A 19,394-nucleotide genomic window follows, 5' to 3' on the forward strand; every position below is an offset into this window, starting at 1 on the left:
AGAGGTTGCTGGGAAACAGAGGCCCGAGGGGAGGTCGGGCCTACAAGACCCAGAAGCCTTAGCGCCGGCAAGACGGCCGGAAGTGGCTTTCCTCTCTCCCCAAAGACCCACGGGGGATTCCGCCTTCTTCCTTTTAGACCCTTTCCCGGATAGAGCGCTATGCACGCAGGGACTTGTAGTCTCAGGCTCCCCGACCGGCGGGGCTTGGCCGCACTCCGGGCGGAGTCGGCGACCGCAGGATGTGAGCTCACAGCCCGGGACTGCTGGTGGGCAGGCGGCTGTAGGCTAGGGGCGGCTCGGAGTCCGCTGGCCACCCAGCTGAGAGGAGAGGCGCCTCCGGGGACGGTGAGAGCCGGGCCCGCAGATGCCCTCGGGGAAGGGATGGACGGCCCCTGCTGGAGTATAGCGAGCCCGGCTGGGACCTGGGGAAAAGGCGCGGGCGGCGTAGGGGAAAAGGAGAGCTCCGATCTCCCACTGAGGGTGGGCGTGAGAACCGGTGTGGGTTTCTCGGTAGTGAGGAGTGGCCCGGGCTAGAGAAGAGCCCACACCAGCCACATTTCCCAGGACTTTTTGGGTGACGCTTAACCTTTACACCTAGGGTTTCTGCTAGATCCGCCCGCTCTAGCCCTCCGCTTTCCCCTCGCCATCCTCCGTGTCTGACGGATTTCTGGGTCCTTCTTCCTTTTAGACCCCTCCTCTTTCTACAGCCGCGGCTGTTTGCCCTTTGTTCTGCTTGGGTTCCCATTAGCTTCGTAGCGTGAGCCACGGATCCGCCCCTAGCCCCAGGCATCCCCAAATATCCACACACAAAGTGCGGAAGGAAGAGCACTGTGGCTATCAGTGGAAACTTCATTCTCACTGGAATTACTTTCTGGGGCGTCACCTGCCACAGGATTCCTGGAACCCATTGGTCTGGGCGGAATCTGATTGACGTCATCCAGGGGCTCAAAGCAATTGCTTTGTAGGAAAGGAATAGATTAACTCTGGATCCGCCGACCTCTCTTGGCAGGCCTATCCTTTGAGCTCCTTTGCATTGACAGAACATGTATGTATGCTTTCTTTGATCCTGGGAAAACTAGAGCTAGACACAAAATACGTAGGGAACTTGCTAATAGCTGTTAGGGAGGTGGATTTATTCCTTTGAGGTGGGCGGAAAAAGGGAAGGTGATCTCATACCATTCTAGTGTTTCTTAGTCATTGGCAGCCTCCTGGTGAGGGTTCACCTCCCATACCCAACCTCTGTGGCAAAGGAAAGAGTCTCCCAGACAAGCCGCCAAAGGAATTCACTGCTTCACACAGCACCCACGCTGACTGTCCACTTCCTTGGACATTCTTCCCAGGGACTTACCTAAATCTTTTCAGGGACAATTTCAATCTAACAAACTGACATATGTTAAATACTTAAAATGTGCATGGCATTGTGCTAAGCACCATTAGGGGAACACAGCAGTAAACTTAGGAAACCAGTGCCCTGCTTCTGGGTTGTACTTACAAGAGAGGAGCAACTGTAAACTCCTGCATGTGATGAGCATTTGGTGAAATCATTCCACTTTTTTTCTGTCTCCGTTATTACCAACGTGGTCCAGGCCCGCCGTCATCTCTTCTTGCCTAGACTACAGTTTCCTCTGGTCTTCCCACTTCCTCTCTTGCACCTTTACAATTCATTCGCTACCCAGCAGCAGTTATATTTCAAAATACACTACAAGCAAGTCAGATCATATCACTCCCTGCTTGCAACTCTCCAATTGATTCATATGTTATGTAGCAATAGGCCGGGCACGGTAGCTCACGCCTGTAATCCCAGCACTTTGGGAGGCCAAGGCAGGCGGATCATCCGAGGTTGGGAGTTCAAGACCAGTCTGACTAACATGGAGAAACCCCATCTCTACTAAAAATACAAAATTAGCTGGGCATGGTGGTGCATGTGTGTAATCCCAGCTACTCAGGAAGGCTGAGGCAGGAGAATAGCTTGAACCTGGGAGGCGGAGGTTGCAGTGAGCCGAGATCGTGCCACTGCACTCCAGCCTGGGCAACAAGAGTGAAACTCTGTTTCAAAATATATATATATATGTAATAGCAATCAGTATGAAATCCACACTTTGTTATCATCTAACACCTGCCTTCCCTGACTTGACATCAAACCAACTTCCCCTTACTGTCTGTGCACCAGCCATTATGACCTTATTTCTGATCCTAAAACTTGTTTTTATTTTGTTGTTGAGACGAGATTTCCCTGTCACCCAGGCTGACCTGCTGAGGCTCAAGCAGTCGTCCCACCTCAGCCTCGCGAGCAGCTGGGACCACAGGCATGAGCCACCATATCTGGCTAATTTTTTTTCACTTGTAGAGACAAACTCTCACTATGTTGCCCAGACTGGTCTTGAACTCCTGGGCTCAAGCAATCCACCCACTTCAGCCTCCTAAAGTGCTGGGATTACAGGTGTGAGCCACCACACCTGGCCCCTAAAACTTGTTTCTAACAGGAACTTTGCACTTACTCTTCCATCTGTGTAGATGCTCTTTTCAAACCTCAGCTGAAATGTCGCCTTCCCAAAGATGCTTCCCCGTCCCCTCTGTCTAAATTAGTGCCTCTCCCTAATTGCTCTCATATCACTGTTTTATTATCGTTATTGCATTTATCAGGTTCTGGAATTATCTGTTTATTTACTCAAGTCCTTGTTTATAGTCTGTTTCCTTCCACTAGAATGTAAGCTCCATGTGGACATGACTTTCTATATTTGTTCTCTTCTGAGTACCCAGTGCCTGGCACATAGGGGTACAATAAATGCTAGCTCTCTCTCTTTTTAAAAATTCCTATTATGATGCTCCTTTGAACTGTTTGAAGGCAAAGACAATGTTTTTTCATTGTTCCCTATTGCTTAACATAGTAGGCACTCAGTAGTTTAATTGCTGAATTAAATGAGCTAATACATATTAAATGCCAAGAGATGGGGTCTTGCTATGTTGCCCAGGCTGGTCTTGACTCCCAGGCTCAAGAGATCCTCCCACCTCAGCCTACTGAGTAGCCAGGAGTACAGGCAGGTGGCAGCACACAGCTTGCCTCATTGTTTTTAGATTTATCCTCTGATCTTTTCTAGTCCTTTCTTCTCCCATTCTTATTGGGAGGGAAGAGGAGAGTAGGGCTGGGCTCCCTCTCAGGAAAAAGAAAGGAAAACAGCCACCCTATAGCTGTTCTTCCCTGAAAAATGGTGACAATTTCAGGAACTTGGGACAAGCCTTGTGCCAAGAAAGGGGAAGGTCAGGAAGCCCCAGCCGAAGCCCAGGTAACCTGCGCCAAGAACACTGGCCAGCACCCCCCCACCCTGGCTTACTCAATTCTCTCCTGAAGCTGCTTTTACTTTCCTTCCTGAAGCCAGACTCTCGGTGGTGCTCAAAATAAACACTGGCGCAGGCTGCTCTTGAGGCTGGAATCTTTAGAAAGGAAGTGCATCCTGTCCCTCTGGCTCCTGGGAAACTCCTAGGCTAGCTGGATTCCCAGTAGGCTTGGCTGGAAATCTGGGATCCTGGGAACCTTGACAAGAAAGTAACTGGAATCTGACTGGTAGATCTCTAGGGTGATCTGTTCCTCTGGCCCTCTCTGACTGGTTCCATGGGTTTGCTTGTCTTCCTTGAGGCCCTGAACAGAGCTGAGTCTCAGGGAGGCTGATGAGGTGACCAGGGCAGGAGTCTGGGAGACTGCCTCCAGCCCTGGTTCCTGCTATAGTAAAAATGGCAGGGAGGCCAGACACGGTGATTCACGCTTATAATCCCAGAACTTTGGGAGACTGAGGTGCACGGATCGCCTGTGCTGAGGAGTTCGAGACCAGCCTGGGCAACATGGTAAAACCCTCTCTCTACCAAAAAGAAAAAAGAAAAAAAAATTAACTGGGTATGGTGGTGCGTATCTGTGGTCCCAGCTACTCAGGAGGCTGAGGTAGGAGGATCACTAGAGCCTGGGAGGCAAAGGTTGCAGTGAGCCAAGATGGCGCCACTGCACTCCAGCCTGGGTGACGGAGTGAGACCCTGTCTCTAAGAAAAAATAAAAGAAAGCAAAATGGCAGGGACTTAGCCTCTGCCAGGGAGCAGTGCTTGGGCTTGTCAAGGAGAGAATGAGTACGGTCATGTTTCTGCTGTTGTCTCCTCCTGGTCTGAGGGCTCTCTCAGCTGACTCGTGTCTTCTCTCCCATTTCCCATGTCCAGCACTGAGAGTATGAGGCTCTGGCCTCCACTGGCCACTCACTTGTGACCCTTTCCACCACGGCGGAGCCTTCCAAGCCTACCTCCTGCCGTGTGGTGATCTACCTGCAGCGGGAGATGTCGGGGGACACCTGCCTGTGCCCGGCCTCAGGGGCCAAGCCCAAGCTCAGTGGATTCAAGGGAGGAGGGCTGGGCAACAAGTACGTCCAGCTCAATGTGGGCGGCTCTCTGTACTATACCACTGTGCGGGCCCTGACCCGCCACGACACCATGCTCAAGGCCATGTTCAGCGGGCGCATGGAGGTGCTGACAGACAAAGAAGGTGAGGCACTGGGGCTTGCTGCTCGGGGTGGGGAGGGCAGGAGAGGTTCCCAAGGAAATGACCAGATCTAGAATTCAGTCACGTTTCCTCTTCACCTTATGTAGGGTGTCATCACCTGGAGTCCCTAGTAGAGCTTCAGAGTTCTGTGAAATTGTACATGGAATGCTATGTTTATTCATTTTCCAGGAAGAAGAGCCATACTTTTAAAATATTCAGATAGGACAACATTCTCATAGGAGCCATCACTTTAAGACTGGGTAGCGGGCAGAAGGCCGGCAGCGGTTGGTTTCTGTGTTGGGCTGGGCCTGGTGCCCTGAGCCTAGGCCCCTGTGGCCTGTACAGCCTGGAGGGCTGTATCCCCTGTGGAATGTGCCAGTTCTGGGTTTCAGAGAGGAAGGGTGAAGAGCAGCCATGGGCCTGAGTGCTAGAACCTCCATCCCCGCCTCTGTCACCCTGCGCGAGGACTTTGTGCTTGTGGACCCCCTTCCCTGCCACCTGCTGCCAGCTCATCCGGTGGCCTTTGCCTGCCTCGGAGGTACCCGGTGGCAAACTAACCCTGTAGGGTCATCTGCACCCCTAGGCTGGATCCTCATAGACCGTTGTGGAAAGCACTTTGGCACCATTTTGAATTACCTCCGAGATGACACCATCACCCTCCCTCAGAACCGGCAAGAAATCAAGGAATTGATGGCTGAAGCAAAGTATTACCTCATCCAGGGGCTGGTGAACATGTGCCAGAGTGCCCTGCAGGTACACGGGTGGGGCGGAGCAGGGTGGGCAGACGAGGTCAGGAGTTGCCCCTTCTTGTGGGATGGAGGACTCTGGTTCCTGGCAGGTGTGGGAGGCGTGGTTGATGAGTGCAAACCTAATGAGACAAGTGAGATGCCACCCAGGCCCACAAACCTGGCAACCAGGTGTTCACACCTGGCAGCGTGATTAGGCCCTGCTTCTGGTTTCTATGCTTTGATACCTGGATTTTAGGTTGTTGGTTTTTTTTTTTTTTGACTGTCACCCAGGCTGGAGTGCAGTGGTGTGATCTTGGCTCACTGCAACTTCTGCCTCCTGGGTTCAAGTGATTCTCGTGCCTTGGCCTTCAGAGTAGCTGGGAATACGGGCTAGTCTTTGTATTTTCTGTAGGACTGAGGTTTCACCATGTTTTCCAGGCTGGTCTCGAACTCCTGGGCTCAAGCGATCTGCCTGCCTCAGCCTCCCAAAGTGCTGGGGTTACAGGTGTGAGCTACCGCACCTGGCCTGGATCTTGGGTTTTCTAAATGGGGGTCCACTTTCCAGCTGGCAGTTTCTATTGCCAGGGGCCTCATGATTTGTGTCTGACACTTCCTCACCAAGCAGCAGGTGGCCATGGCAGAGGGGCTCCAGAGGTACCTGGCTAAGCCTGGAAAGCAGAAGATCCTAATGAGGGTTCTCTGTTCTGTGTCATGCAGGACAAGAAGGACTCCTACCAGCCTGTGTGCAACATCCCCATCATCACATCCCTGAAGGAGGAGGAGCGGCTCATCGAATCCTCCACCAAGGTACCGGGACCTCTGAGGGCTGCAGGCTGGGGATGCCAGGCCCCCGGCCTGGCCCTCACTCTGAACTCCTTCACAGCCCGTGGTGAAGCTGCTGTACAACAGAAGCAACAACAAGTATTCCTACACCAGGTAGGGTGCGTCACAGGGCTGAGCAGCCAGAGCAGACACTGGGCAGCAGACCCAATGAATGCTGCCTGCACTCCCAGCATGGTCGGCGTGGGTCTGGGCCTGGGTCTTGGAACTGGCTGTGCTAAGTGGGGGAAGAACAGAAAGTAGAAGGGAAACTGAGACAGAGGCCTTTGGAACTCGGCAGGGTGCCCTGGCTGGGATGTAAATGATTGAAGGTGAAATGCACCCTCAACGTGTATCACGAAGGCAGCATGTCAGGTGTTTTCACACGTCATCCTACCGGGTGGAGGGGATGCTAGGAGGCCAGTGAGCTGGGAGTCCCCCGAGTCAGCCTGTGCGGTTCACACTGGGCTGATTCTCTCCCCACACCCTCCAGCCCCTGTCCTATCCATAGGCCACAGTTAGGTAGACTCAGGTGGCTGCAGGTTCAGAGTCCCAAACCCTCCCTGTGCTTCCCTGTGGCCAGGCACATTGCCACTGTCACCCCCACGGTAAGGGAAGGAATGCCTCCCACTGAAATAGCAGCGTTGTCTCCTTCCTTCCATGTTAGTGAGGGGAGACCTGCCCCCTCAGTTGTCCCTACTTTGACTTAAAACCAACTCAGTTCCTTTTCCTTACAGGCCCTCCAACCCAGAGGGTACCCTATGATCCTTTCTCTCCTGGCCCCCTGGCATCTTGCTTTCATTTCAGCAGGACAGGACAGGGGAAGGGAGGGAGGGGAGGGCTCCACTTGTCTAGCACCCTCCCTTGGACTGGAACCTCATTCCCAGGCCTCTTGGCCCTCGTGGGTTTTTCAGCAACTCTGATGACCACCTGCTGAAAAACATCGAGCTATTTGACAAGCTCTCCCTCCGCTTCAACGGCCGCGTGCTCTTCATCAAGGATGTCATTGGCGACGAGATCTGCTGTTGGTCCTTCTACGGTCAGGGCCGTAAGCTGGCAGAGGTGTGCTGTACCTCCATCGTGTATGCCACAGAGAAGAAGCAGACCAAGGTGTGGGGGACTCCCCCTGCATGGGTCAGGGAGGACACACACCCACTGTCCACTGTAGGAGGGTGTGGTTGGGGTGTGACTAGCACGGAGGAAAAGGGGCGTGCATTTGGCTCTTTTTTCCAAACATGGTAATGGTGCTGGGCAAGGACAGAGCCGGAACAAGGGGTTTGGGGAATGGACGGGAACCGCTTTGTTCCTGACAGCTCAGGGCAGGGGCCGTTGACCAGCAGGAAGTGGCCTAGTACAGTGGGAAGGACTGGGTCTTTGAAGTTGGCCCAATTCAGGTTTGAACGCTGGCTCCACCACTTGCCAGTTTTCTGACTTTGGATAAGCCACTTAAGCCATCTGGGCCTCAGGTTCCTCATTTGCAGACATGGGGATGATGGTATGAGTTTTACAAGATATGAAAATGATACAACTTTTTGGAGTGGAAGTGTGGTGTAGAAATAGCTTGGGCTTTCATGTTAGAATGCTGTTCAGCTCTCCTATCTGAGCCAGGGACAGAGGCGGGCACAACACTTGAGCCCAGGAGTTCAAGACCACCCTGGACAACATGGTGAAACCCCGTCTTTACAAAAAATAGAAAAATTAGCCGGGCATCGTGGCACACACCTGTAGTCCCGGCTACTCAGGAGGCTGCAGTGGGAAGATCCCTTGAGCCTAGGAGTTTGAGGCCAGCCTAAGCAAAATAGCAAGACTCCATTTCCAAACACTCTTAATAATAATAAAATAAAATCTCCTCACTGGCCCCCACTAGCTGGGGGTTTCTGGCTAATCAACTTAGTGCCAGGTACACATCAGGCATTTGATAGGTGACAGTCATCACAAACTCAGCTGGCCCCTCTCCCCCAGTTGCAGTCAGTTACCCCAGAGAGTAGCTGCCTCCTATGAGTGCAGGTCCTGGAGATGATCTGCTAGGGTGGATGGCAGGTCATCCAGGAAGGGCCATGTGGGTGTGAAGAGCTCAAAGTAGCCAGACTTGCCAAGCAACTTGTCGACCCCCAAACTACTCAAGTGCCTCCAGCTGGGAGATCTGCAGAGGGTTTGGGGAAGGCCAGCTTACAGGTGACCCTGTTTCCTCCTGCAGTTTTTGGTGTAGAGGTGGGAGGGAGGGTGACAGTGTGGGTGGCTCCTGACCCTATCGGTGGCGAAAGGGTTCAGGGGCAGGTCTCTAGTGGCTGGTGACGCCGCAGTGGAAGTGGCAGCAGCACCTGGCATCTTTTCCTAAGTGTGTTCTCTTTCACGAACTCTTGTGACGCCTCACAACACACCTGTGAGACACACAGGGCTAGAGCCACTCTCCCCATGTGACAGATGAGAGAACAGAAGCTCAGTCCAACAGAGCAGGTCAGGCTAGAATTCAGATGCTTGACTGCATTCCCTTTCTCTCCTCCGGGCAGGTCATGCCAGTGACACACTGGGTCGGGCAGGCAGAGAAAGGCAGCGAAACCACTCAGCATAGCAGCTGCTCTGTGTATGTCTCTGCTTGGTGGTTTGCTGTGTGCCAGGCTTCTGCTAAGCAATCACATCTTTCCTGTAATGTTGACAGCAACTCTCAGGGTTGATCTGAACCATCCTTTTGTACATATGGGAGCTACAGCCCATAAGGGTTCAGCCCAAGGCTCCACAGCTAGCAAGTGGTGGAGCTGTGTTTGGACCTAGGCCTGGCCCACCCTCTATGCCCGCTAGTCCCTTGGTCTCAGGCTGGGGCAGGGGTGCGGAGGGTGTTGGTCTTCCCTGTCCTCATGTCTATAGAGTACCCTCCCTCACCCCGCCTTCGGAGGGAGGCTGGCTCTCCCTGGAGACAGACCGCCACCTGTCTTATGAGAGGTAGCAGAGGCCTTACGGAGCCTCAGGGCCAGCAGCCATGACACACGGCGCCCTCTCCAAGATGAAACATTGCTCCGTCTTTGTCCTCCCTCACCCCAGGTGGAATTCCCAGAGGCCCGAATCTATGAGGAGACACTCAACGTCTTACTCTATGAGACTCCCCGCGTCCCCGACAACTCCTTGTTGGAGGCCACAAGCCGTAGCCGCAGCCAGGCTTCCCCCAGTGAAGACGAGGAGACCTTTGAACTGCGGGACCGTGTCCGCCGCATCCACGTCAAGCGCTACAGCACTTACGATGACCGGCAGCTCGGCCACCAGTCTACTCATCGTGACTGACCAGACCCTCAGAGAGTCAGGGCACGGGAGGCCCTATCTCCCGTCCTGTGGAACCTGCCCTATTGGCCACCCCATGCTGCTGCTGGCTGGGTCTCTGCTCCAGCACCCAGAGGCATGACAGACCCTGCTCGGAGGTCAGAGGGTCTGGGCAGAGGAGGGACCACATTCCTCTGCCTTGCCCCCGAGCACTTACGGAGACTGAGTCCTGTCCTATCTGCTCACCATCACCCTTCCTGTCTGACAGGGAGCTGCTTTTGCTCCCTGGGGCAAATGGACTGACCCACCTCCTGCTGAGAACCTTCCCCTAGGCCCTCTGTGGAAGGGCTACTGCCCCTTAGGCCTCAGCTGAGGCCCACGGGGAATGGGTTCATTCTGGGGAAAAGGCCGCTCCTGGTGGCGTAGAGGCCCAGTTTTATAATGGAGGGTGGGATGTCTTTTTTCCTAAGGTGTTTAAGCACAAGGCTTGGTGAGTTTGGTTTTTAAAAAATAATCTAGGAAATGAATAGTTCTAAATCTAGTAACGAGGAAACTGGGCATTTCTTTTGCCCTCCAGGGTGCCAAGACCCTACATATGGCAGAACCCTTGGCCCTTCTCCATGCCTGTGGGATCTGTTTCTTTAAAGCACTTTGTACTGTTATTCAGGAGGTTGATATTCTCCCTGACCCATGTCTTTCTATCCTAATCCCCGCTTCCCTGCAGAATAGAGGATAAAGAGGGGATAAAGAGGAAGCAATAAAAAAACATCCAACAAAGCAGCTCTGGCTTTGCCAGCCTGGCCAGCAGCTCAGAGTGCACCGAGGAGGGAAGGATGGCTAAGCTGGGACCTGCAGTCCTCACAGGGTGCCTGCAAGAAAAGACATTTTACCCCCCCCATCTTAGAGTCACATCACTGGCTCCTAGGTCTAGCATGACGGCTCTTTATGGTTCTCTTGAGTACCCTTGGCTTCCAGCCATGCTGTCCTCACATACGGTAAAGCCAAAGAGCTGTCACGGGGGCCAGAAGCATGAGCCACGGCAGGAAGACCGTGGAGCCCGTGGGTACTGCATGGTGTTGCCTGGCATGCCCATCAGCTGAGGACAGCAAACTCAGAGCACGGTGCTCCCAGCAGCCCCTGCACAGAGGTGGCCCATGCTTGGCCACACATCTACCCCCTGCCCACACCACCTATGGTCTTGGTTTGTCCTGGCTGGGATGGTGGTTCTGCCCAGTGGTGTCTCAGTGCAGGATGACAGGAGCAACCGAAGCACCCTGAAGGCCTTCACTCCTTGTTGGGTAACTCAGCCATGGAGATGCCAAGCACTAGCCAGGAGGTATGTTCCTCTTTAGGGCTTTGGTTTTTATTTCTTTTTGTTTGGCTTGGCCAAACCAGAATTCAGCTTATCTGAATTATTTTCCAAAGGAATGCTATCAGGGAGGGACTGTTCTGCCAGCCTAACAAAGCAACGTAGCCACATACTGTACCCACTTTCCGCTCTTTGGAGAGAACACAGGTTATCAAGTTTATCCCTCTTAACTACTTTTATGATAGCTGATGCCACAGAGCCTATGGGCAAATGCCAGACCCAGGGTTAGACACTCACAAGGACCTGAAGTGACATGACGGTGGGACAGGGGAAATGTGACTTTCTAATTAGGCATTTTATGTTAGTCACAGTCTTGAATGTATAAATAGCACTAAGACTCTCAGGTCAGGTACCTTGGTGACCAGCTACTAGTTCTTCCAGCCCTCATTGAGGTAACAAGATAAAGACAAATCCATTTATTTGGCCAAATTCAGGCTTTGGCTTTGTGACTTTCCCACAGAGACCGGAATGCGTGGGCCTGAGACCACTGGCCTATTTTCTCAGCTGCCCTCTTGAGGTCCTTTAATACTCAGATTCCCAGCTCCCCACTGAGGTGTTTTGATGCTTCCTTTTGACCTCCCCATCCCCTTTAGTCCCTGCTTACCGCTTTGACATTCACATCCTCAGTGTCTCGGTCTTTCTTGCCGAGAAAGCACAGTAGCCTGGGACTGGGCATTTATCTTCTCTGACTGAAAATATCTCCTTGGTCTTAAGGAAAATACTAACATTGAACTTACTGACATGATCTTAGCTTCTTAAATCAGACTTTGTGGCTTAAAAGTTTGGGGGTTTTCTTTGAAAGTTTCCAGCCCTATTCAGAAAGCAACTCTTGGCTGTGTGCATTTTTCAACTCCAAGCAGCCCAAGGGTAAGTAAACAAAAAAGTATGGATGAAGGTCAGACTTTCTTGTCAGTTTCTGAGAAACCTGGCAGCCTGCTGTTAACAACACAGACCAGTATTGGATTTTATTGAATTTGGTATGTGACCAAGGTCGGCCTAAAGGATGGCGCAGGGTCCTGGGCAGGAGAGAATTTTTCCTTTATCACATAACTGTAATATTTGGTTGCTCAGCATTAGTGATGGAAGTAAACACTAATTTCTAATAAAATTGTGTTAAACTCAATGGTACAGAGCCATGTTTACAGTGAGCAGGCCTTGGCCAGCTTGCGGCCATGGGCTGAGTTCCTGTGTTTCCGTTTATCACCTGACCTTGCGTTCTAGCTAGGTCATAAGCGCGACTGTACTGTTGCCCTGCAACCCCAGCTCCCCCTGGAGGACTAAGGACAACACTAACAAGGGCTGGAACTGTGATTTAATATTAATTCAAGAAAACGACCTCTAATAATCACTGCAGTGGCGGAGGAGAAGAAATCCTAAGAATTGGGGCAAGTTGCAGCACAATTCATCTCTGGCTCTTGGAAATCTGAGAGAAGCTCAGGAAGTAGCTTGGCTTAGTCGTCATCCATAGCTAAAGCTGCTCCTCGGCCAAATTCCTGCATTTGTGGTCTGGATGCTTGGCAGAGTCATGCTCAGGGCTGGCACACCCATTGCTCCAGGAAACCCGACTGGCTTGCCTCCCTCCTCTCCTGGGCCTTAGCGAGGCCAGAAATGGCAATGGTTGGTCAGTGCGAAGAGCCAGGCCACTCTGACTGTGACACTGGTCTCCCTCTCTGCATTTGGCAGAAGGTAAAGTGAACAAGAGTCCAGTCCAGCAACCCTGCCAACTAGCTGAGAGGCACATTGACCGTAGGAGATGTCCAGCCAGCCACCAGGCTGAGAGGGAAACAGGCACATACCCTACCGGGGGGCAGCTCCCTGGAAGGGCAGCAGAGAAAGCAATCAAGGGCACACACTGGGTCAGAAGGGAAGCCTGAGACTCTGGGAGCCGAAATGGCAAGGGTGGCCAAGCGTGCACTGGTTTACTGATCAAACCTCATGTGACAGGCCAGGAAACTCCTCCAGGCCTGTGGCAGCTGAATACAGTTCCTAGGTGGAGAGGTTTACTGGAACATGGTATAGGCAGGGCTTATGAGGAGGCCAGCCTTGGAGGTGTCCCACATGGGTCTTCTGAAGAAAAGTTATACCACCCTCACCACAAAAAGAACCCCACAATCAAATTAAGAGACCCACTGTGGCCGATGATGGGGAGAGAAGAGTTCTGCAGCAATTGTGGGATGACAGTTGTTCTTTCTGGTGACCAAGGAAGCACTTGGGGCCTCAGCTGGCCTTACCAGTGAAGGCCTGAGGGTGGTGTCTTCTCATCTTTATTGCTTTCCAGGGAGAAGGGAGGGATCCGAACATCAAAGTGGGAGCCATCAGGTCTTTCAAAGCGGAATGTGCCCCTGCAGGTCAGAGACAAGCTGGTTTAGAAGGAGCCAGGGCTGAGGCCTCCTAAGGATCTGGATGGCCCTGTGCCCTCAGCTGCCAGCCACAGAGGACGTGTGAGCCTGAGCTCTCTTCTGTCTAGCTCATGACAGGATGACTCGTCCAGAGACCCAAGAGCCCCTCATGGTTATCCATGAAAAGAAAAACAGCTGCAGTGGTTCATGCCTGTAATCCCAGCATTTTGGGAGGCTGATGCCGGCAGATCACCTGAGGTCACCTGAGGTCGAGTTCGAGACCAGTCTGACCAACGTGGAGAAACCCCGTCTCTACTAAAAATACAAAATTAGCCGGACGTGGTGGCCCATGCCTGTAATCCCAGCTACTTGGGAGGTTAAGGCAGGAGAATGGCTTGAACCCGGGAGATGGAGGTTGCAGCGGGCCGAGACTGCGCCGTTGCACTCCAGTCTGGGCAACAAGTGAAACTCCGTCTCCAAAAAAAAAAAAAAAAAAAAAAACACAGCTGTCCAGATTCTGGCCTTTAGATACATACTGCATAAGCTACCCAACTGCATTTTCAGGCTAAGGAGTGAAACACAAAGGGAAAAACCCAACTATATGAGAAACTCTGCAGCATCAAATCACCAGACCTCTTTGGCCTAAGACCTCAGTCCACAAATCATAGGGAACTGGGAAACAGGCAGTAAGAGAAAATCAGACAAGTCACACACAACAATAAATAGCAGATAAGCCTCCCTCTAAGAATGTAACTTGGCCCAGAGTTAATGGCAAGCTCTAAGCTCTCACTGTTTTGACCTACAGCTTCTGTTTGTGGAGCTGGGTGGTCCCTACTGCTGTGCACACTCACTCACCACATGTGCCCACTGGAAGCCTGCAGCGAGACGTGGCTGCTATACTGGAACGCGGGCTGCTCCTTGGATAACACCGGTTCCTGTAAGGGTTTAGGCAAAATGGGTCAGGCCAAGCCCCAAGGACGTGTTTCCTGCACCCCAGGGTTACATGCTGACTGCCAGTTCATCAAGACTGGATGTCCCCCACCATAGCAGGCATCCCACAACATGATAACGCTGCCTGCTAGTACCTCCTCCCACAGCATGACCATTTGGCCTGGGCCTTTTATGCTGGCTCTGGAAAGATATCTCAGACTGAATGTCAGAGGGCACTGGGCAAAGGATCTCCTCTGCAGCCTGGGGAACACAGTGAGACCCCATCTCTACACACACAAAAAAGTTTTTAATTAACCAGGCATAGTGGTGTGTGCCTGTAGCCTTGCTACTCAAGAAGCTGAAGCAGAGGATTGCTTGAGCCCAGGAAAGTAAACTATGGTCACACTGCTGCACTCCAGCCTGGGTGACACAGTGAGACCCTGTCTCTAAAAACGAAGGACCTACTGTGGAGATATCCCCTCCAGTGTCCATTCATGCGTGCTAAGTGCCAGGCACCACAGCAGGTACTCTGCAAACCTCTGCTGCTTTAATTCTCCTAGTGATCATAAGGTAATTGGTGTGATCCACATTTTAGCAGTAAGGAACTAAAATTTTGGTTAAATAACTTGCTCAAAGTTATGCAGTGAATATATAACTCAGCTGGAATTTGAAGTGACTAGCTAAATCTAAAGCCCTGTTCTTATTCACTTTACCACCTACCTCCCCAATCCCCGCTGAATTTGATAAATGCTTGTTGAATGTCGCCCCTGACACCAGTACTGCTTGTGACTTTATTTCTCAGGAGACGGGGTTGGGTAGGCAGGGATTATAAAATCAGATCTCTTCAAGGACCAGCAGAGGATGTAAACATGTAAAGGGGCAAAGAGGCAAGATCACAGCGAGTGGTGGGGGTGCGTGCCCCACCTAACAACATTCAAATTTCAGTTTTTAAAAGACACTACACCAGTTTTAAAAACTATACAAGTTTTGACTTCAGACTCACTTGGGTTTAAATCCAGGCCCTGCCACTACTAGTTATGGGACCATGGGCTAGTTATTTAACGTCTCAGTCTCACTCTCTTCATCTACGAAATGGGTTTTTAAGAAACCTATCTCATGGGGTTAAGATTTCTAACCCAAAACAATACAATGTGTTCACAAAGTGAGCCTCTGTCTATAACCACAAAGGAGAAGGAAGCCTTGCACTAAGCCCCCAGGCTTGCTGCACGGGACCAGAATTACTAGACCAGGGATGCTCACCCTGCCCACTACCCCTCGGCCTCGCACTGTCTCCAAGGTGCCGGAGAGACTGAATATCCTCCAGTGCCGCTCCCGGAGCTGTACCACGTCACTGTCAAGGTTCTCCAAACGGATACAGTAGCGCCACTGAAGGGGATGTGGGAGAGGGAGTTTAAAAAGAATAAACTTTGGGTAACCCTCCTCAGAATTATGTGCAAAGCAAAAGTCAACAAAGCTGACACATGCACTGCACAGGTTCCGCTCCCGCCAGAAGGTGAGCTCCCCTACCTCCACCCTGACCCCCAGGCACACCCCACAAGCTCCCCTTCTCCCAGACAGTGCCACTCACCCAGTACACGTGGGAATTCTGGGCTTCCTAGGGAGAAAATAAAAAGAATTTAAGTCCCACAGGGCAAGACCAAGTGTGTTCCAATCAACATCTCTCCAATGCAGTTGATGTATTCCAGGAAGGTTGTAGACAGACCAAATTGAGAGTATCGGTGAGATAAGGATGATAGCTGAACCATGGCCTACACACCCACAGGGAGGCAACATCCTTGTATCCGCTCCTGGCCTCCCCACTCTTCATCCCTTCAAGATCGCCAACAGAGCTGGATGCCAACAGAAATCAGCTACAGGACTCTTACCTTTTTCACTGTCCTCCTGGCCAGCCCTGCCCCCTATCCTTGCTACCTTGGGCCCCTGTCCTCCTCCTGTCTCCCACTACTGTCCCTTACTATAATACTTTAAGTTGGCCTCCTCCACTACTATGAGGTCCTGAAAGACAGGAACGGTGTTTCATTTATATTTGTATCCAAACATGCAATGACTATCACACTTTTCTGACCTATAGCTTCTGTCTGTGGAGTTGGGCGGCCCCTACCACTGCACATGCTTACACCCAGGCAATGTGTAAGTGTCTACAACGTGTAAAGTGTTATACCTACACTGCTTTAAATAATTATGTGTATATTCTTCATAAACATGGCTCCCTTTGAGCAAGAGGGAAGAGACAGGATAAAGGATTCCTTCCTGGGACCTATGGGTTTCCCTGCCTGCTCTAGGTCTTGGTGTCAGCCACTGTCTAGAGGCTACTCAACCCCACCAACACATGCCACCACTTGGGAGCAGAACCACAGGGACATGGTTTACCTTTAGACTCCCCTCCCCCAGCAGTCACCTTAAGGACACCATATACCTTGAGGCCTACCCCTGCTAGAAGGGGTCCAGGCTGGCCACATACCCTCATGCCCATGTAGAAGGGGATGACAGTGACACGTATGTTCTCAGTTGTTTCCCGATGAACATCAGAGAGCTCCAGCCAGGGATGATTCTTCTCTTGCCAGGCCCTTAGTGTCTCCCGAGCCACAAAAGGAGGTGCTGGAGCAAGATACAATTGGTTAGTCCAAGCCAACAGTCCAGTGCGATTGCCCCTCCTAGAAAACCCTTCCTAGTAGTGGCCCAGGCAAACAGGATGCTCATACACGAAGCAAAAGTACAGGCTGGAAGAAGGCACAGGACTGCTACCAAGAATAAGCCCTGAGGAGCTAGTGTACCTAGCTCCTGGGAGTTAAAAGCCCTGGTTTTCAGCCCTCACTCTGCTGCTAACAACCTTGAGTCCCTTGTCATCATCCCTGATCCTCAGTTTCCATATCTATAAGAAAATAACTGCCATGGCCGGGCGCGGTGGCTCAAGCCTGTAATCCCAGCACTTTGGGAGGCCGAGACGGGCGGATCACGAGGTCAGGAGATCGAGACCATCCTGGCTAACACGGTGAAACCCCATCTCTACTAAAAAATACAAAAAACTAGCCAGGCGAGGTGGCGGGTGCCTGTAGTCCCAGCTACTCGGGAGGCTGAGGCAGGAGAATAGCGTAAACCTGGGAGGCGGAGCTTGCAGTGAGCTGAGATCCGGTCACTGCACTCCAGCCCGGGCGACAGAGCGAAACTCCGTCTCAAAAAAAAAAAACAAACAAACAAAAAAAAAAGAAAATAACTGCCATCTATCAGGTATGACACCTATGAGGCATGACAAGTCTAACAGGAGGTTGAAAAGGGTTGTGGAAATAGAGCTTTGGAATTACTTCTTTTCTTTTTGAGATGGAGTCTTGCTCTCTGTCGCCAGGCTGGAGTGCAGTGGCGCGATCTTGGCTCACTGCAACCTCCGCCTCCTGGGTTCAAGCAATTCTCCAGCCTCAGCCTCCCAAGTAGCTCAGACCACAGATGCACACCACCACACCCAGCTAATTTTTATATTTTTAGTAGATACAGGGTTTCACCATATTGGCCAGGATGGTCTCGATCTCTTTTTTTTTTTTTTTTTTTTCAGAAAGGGTCTTGCTCTGTCGCCCAGGCTGGAGTGCAGTGGCCGGATCTCAGCTCACTGCAAGCTCTGCCTCCCGGGTTCACGCCATTCTCCTGCCTCAGCCTCCTGAGTAGGTGGGATTACAGGTGCCCACCACCTCACCCGGCTCATTTTTTTTTGTATTTTTAGTAGAGACGGGGTTTCACCGTGTTAGCCAGGATGGTCTCGATCTCCTGACCTCGTGATCCGCCCGTCTCGGCCTCCCAAAGTGCTGGGATTACAGGCTTGAGCCACCACGCCCAGCCGGCCTCCATCTCTTGACCTACTGACCCGCCCACATCAGCCTCCCAAAGTGCTGAAATTACAGGTGTGAGCCACAGCACCCGGCCCATTTTTTTTTTTTTTTTTTAATCTGAGACAGAGCCTCGCTCTGTCACCCAGGCTGGAATGCAATGGTATGATCTTGGCTCACTGCAACCTCTGCCTCCTGAGTTCAAGTGATTCTCCTGCCTCAGCCTCCCAAGTAGCTGGGATTATAGGCGCCCGCCACCACGCCCAGCTAATTTTTGTATTTTTAGTAGAGACGGGGGTTTCACCAGGTTGGCCAGGCCAGTCTCGAACTCCTGACCTCAGATGATCCACCTGCCTGGGCCTCCCAAAGTGCTGGGATTACAGGAATGAGCCACTGTGCCCGGCCCTGGAATTATTTCTATGATATTCTTTGATGAAAAGGCCCTCCCATTCCACCTCCCCTTCTTGAGAGAGATTACCTTTTGTCTGGTCATACAGAAGAAATCTTTCAAAGAGTTCGTGTTGGATGGGAACCTGATCAGTGGAAGTGTACGGGAGGATGTCTTCATGGCTGACATAGTCCAAGCCTGGCACAGAGATGCAAAACACAGTGAAACTCACACAGGAGAGGAGAGAAATGGGGTTGAGAAGAGACATTAACTGGCCTTGTCCCAGTATGGGATAACCCTGGTATCATACCCTGGCATCATAATCCCTCCCAGTGGATGACAGGACATCAGGATCCTCGCCCTGAGACACACCAGACTCCTTCTTGACAGATACCATTCAAATGCTAACTACTCACCTGGGATGGCATAGAGGGCCCGGCTGTCATCATGGTTAGCCAAGAAGGTCACAGCTTCTGTCTGAGATCTCTGAGACTAAGGCAAGAAGTGAATCAGGGCTTTGTTTGCCACTGTGCAGTCCAAGGCCTTGGGGACCAGGACTGACCTGGGCTCTGTTTGACCCCTTTCCCTCCCTTTGTCCCCATCGAGATGCAGGACTTTCCATGGAGAGGACCCCCAGGCCCAGCCATTTTGCTTACTTACTATATGTGGGCAGTCACGGGCATCAATCAGCACCTGATAGTAAGTGTGAGTTTTGCCTTTCACCTCCTTGGAGCCATGGCCAGCAGGGTTCTCTGTTCTATGGGGTGGGAGAAGGAGGCCAAGATCACCCCACGAGAAATAGAAGCTGCACCTGATTCAGCTCCCTACCCCTCCTGACCTAAACAGGCTGGTCCCTGATCTGAAGGAGCTTTTTAGCACCAGCTGGACACCCATTCTGCAGCACCTCAGCTCAGCTGCTCCTCAGTTGGGGCAAATAATACAGCATGGAAGACCATGGTATGGAGCCATCATCTGACTATGTGGATACCTCTTAAAAGAAAGGGGCCATGTAGAGAAAATCAAATTGCCACCTCAGTCCCCAGGGCCCAGAGTACTCTTGTCTTCTTATATCCCAGGGACTGTCTGTGATCACTTAATCAAGCTGAACCTTTTGTTTTAATGTATTCTAGGGATGATGTGAGATTGAGGGAAAGACTCCAGCTGAACATCAACAAATCAAGAAGACTTGTCCCCCAAATGCCCTCTGTGGTACTCAT

General features: G+C 51.7%; 2 protein-coding genes across 3 annotated transcripts in view; one reads left to right on the top strand and one right to left on the bottom strand.

Annotated features, from left to right (window-relative positions):
• Positions 1–11,807, top strand: TNFAIP1 (TNF alpha induced protein 1). 2 transcript variants are annotated; one of them, XM_023183824.2, is made up of 7 exons: positions 1–345; positions 4,201–4,519; positions 5,100–5,269; positions 5,962–6,051; positions 6,128–6,180; positions 6,978–7,173; positions 9,103–11,807. In XM_023183824.2, the coding sequence occupies exons 2-7, from the start codon at positions 4,315–4,317 to the stop codon at positions 9,337–9,339; spliced, it is 951 nt and encodes a 316-aa protein (XP_023039592.1). In that variant the 5' UTR covers positions 1–345; positions 4,201–4,314; the 3' UTR covers positions 9,340–11,807. The 2 variants fall into 2 exon arrangements, with proteins under 2 accessions (XP_023039592.1, XP_023039593.1); XM_023183825.2 differs by lacking the exon at positions 6,978–7,173.
• POLDIP2 (DNA polymerase delta interacting protein 2) overlaps positions 11,427–19,394 on the bottom strand; it is an 11,287-nt gene continuing 3,319 nt past the window's right edge. Inside the window, exons 4-11 of the mRNA XM_023183823.2 lie at positions 18,838–18,934; positions 18,594–18,669; positions 18,268–18,375; positions 16,436–16,572; positions 15,542–15,568; positions 15,214–15,339; positions 13,879–13,958; positions 11,427–13,026 (exon numbers count right to left, since the gene is read on the bottom strand). Of these exons, the coding sequence (XP_023039591.2) occupies positions 12,912–13,026; positions 13,879–13,958; positions 15,214–15,339; positions 15,542–15,568; positions 16,436–16,572; positions 18,268–18,375; positions 18,594–18,669; positions 18,838–18,934 (766 nt within the window). The 3' untranslated portion in view covers positions 11,427–12,911. The remainder of the gene's footprint in view (positions 13,027–13,878; positions 13,959–15,213; positions 15,340–15,541; positions 15,569–16,435; positions 16,573–18,267; positions 18,376–18,593; positions 18,670–18,837; positions 18,935–19,394) is intronic.

Source organism: Piliocolobus tephrosceles, chromosome 16, assembly GCF_002776525.5.
Source record: "Piliocolobus tephrosceles isolate RC106 chromosome 16, ASM277652v3, whole genome shotgun sequence".
NCBI classification, from domain to species: Eukaryota; Metazoa; Chordata; class Mammalia; order Primates; family Cercopithecidae; genus Piliocolobus; species Piliocolobus tephrosceles.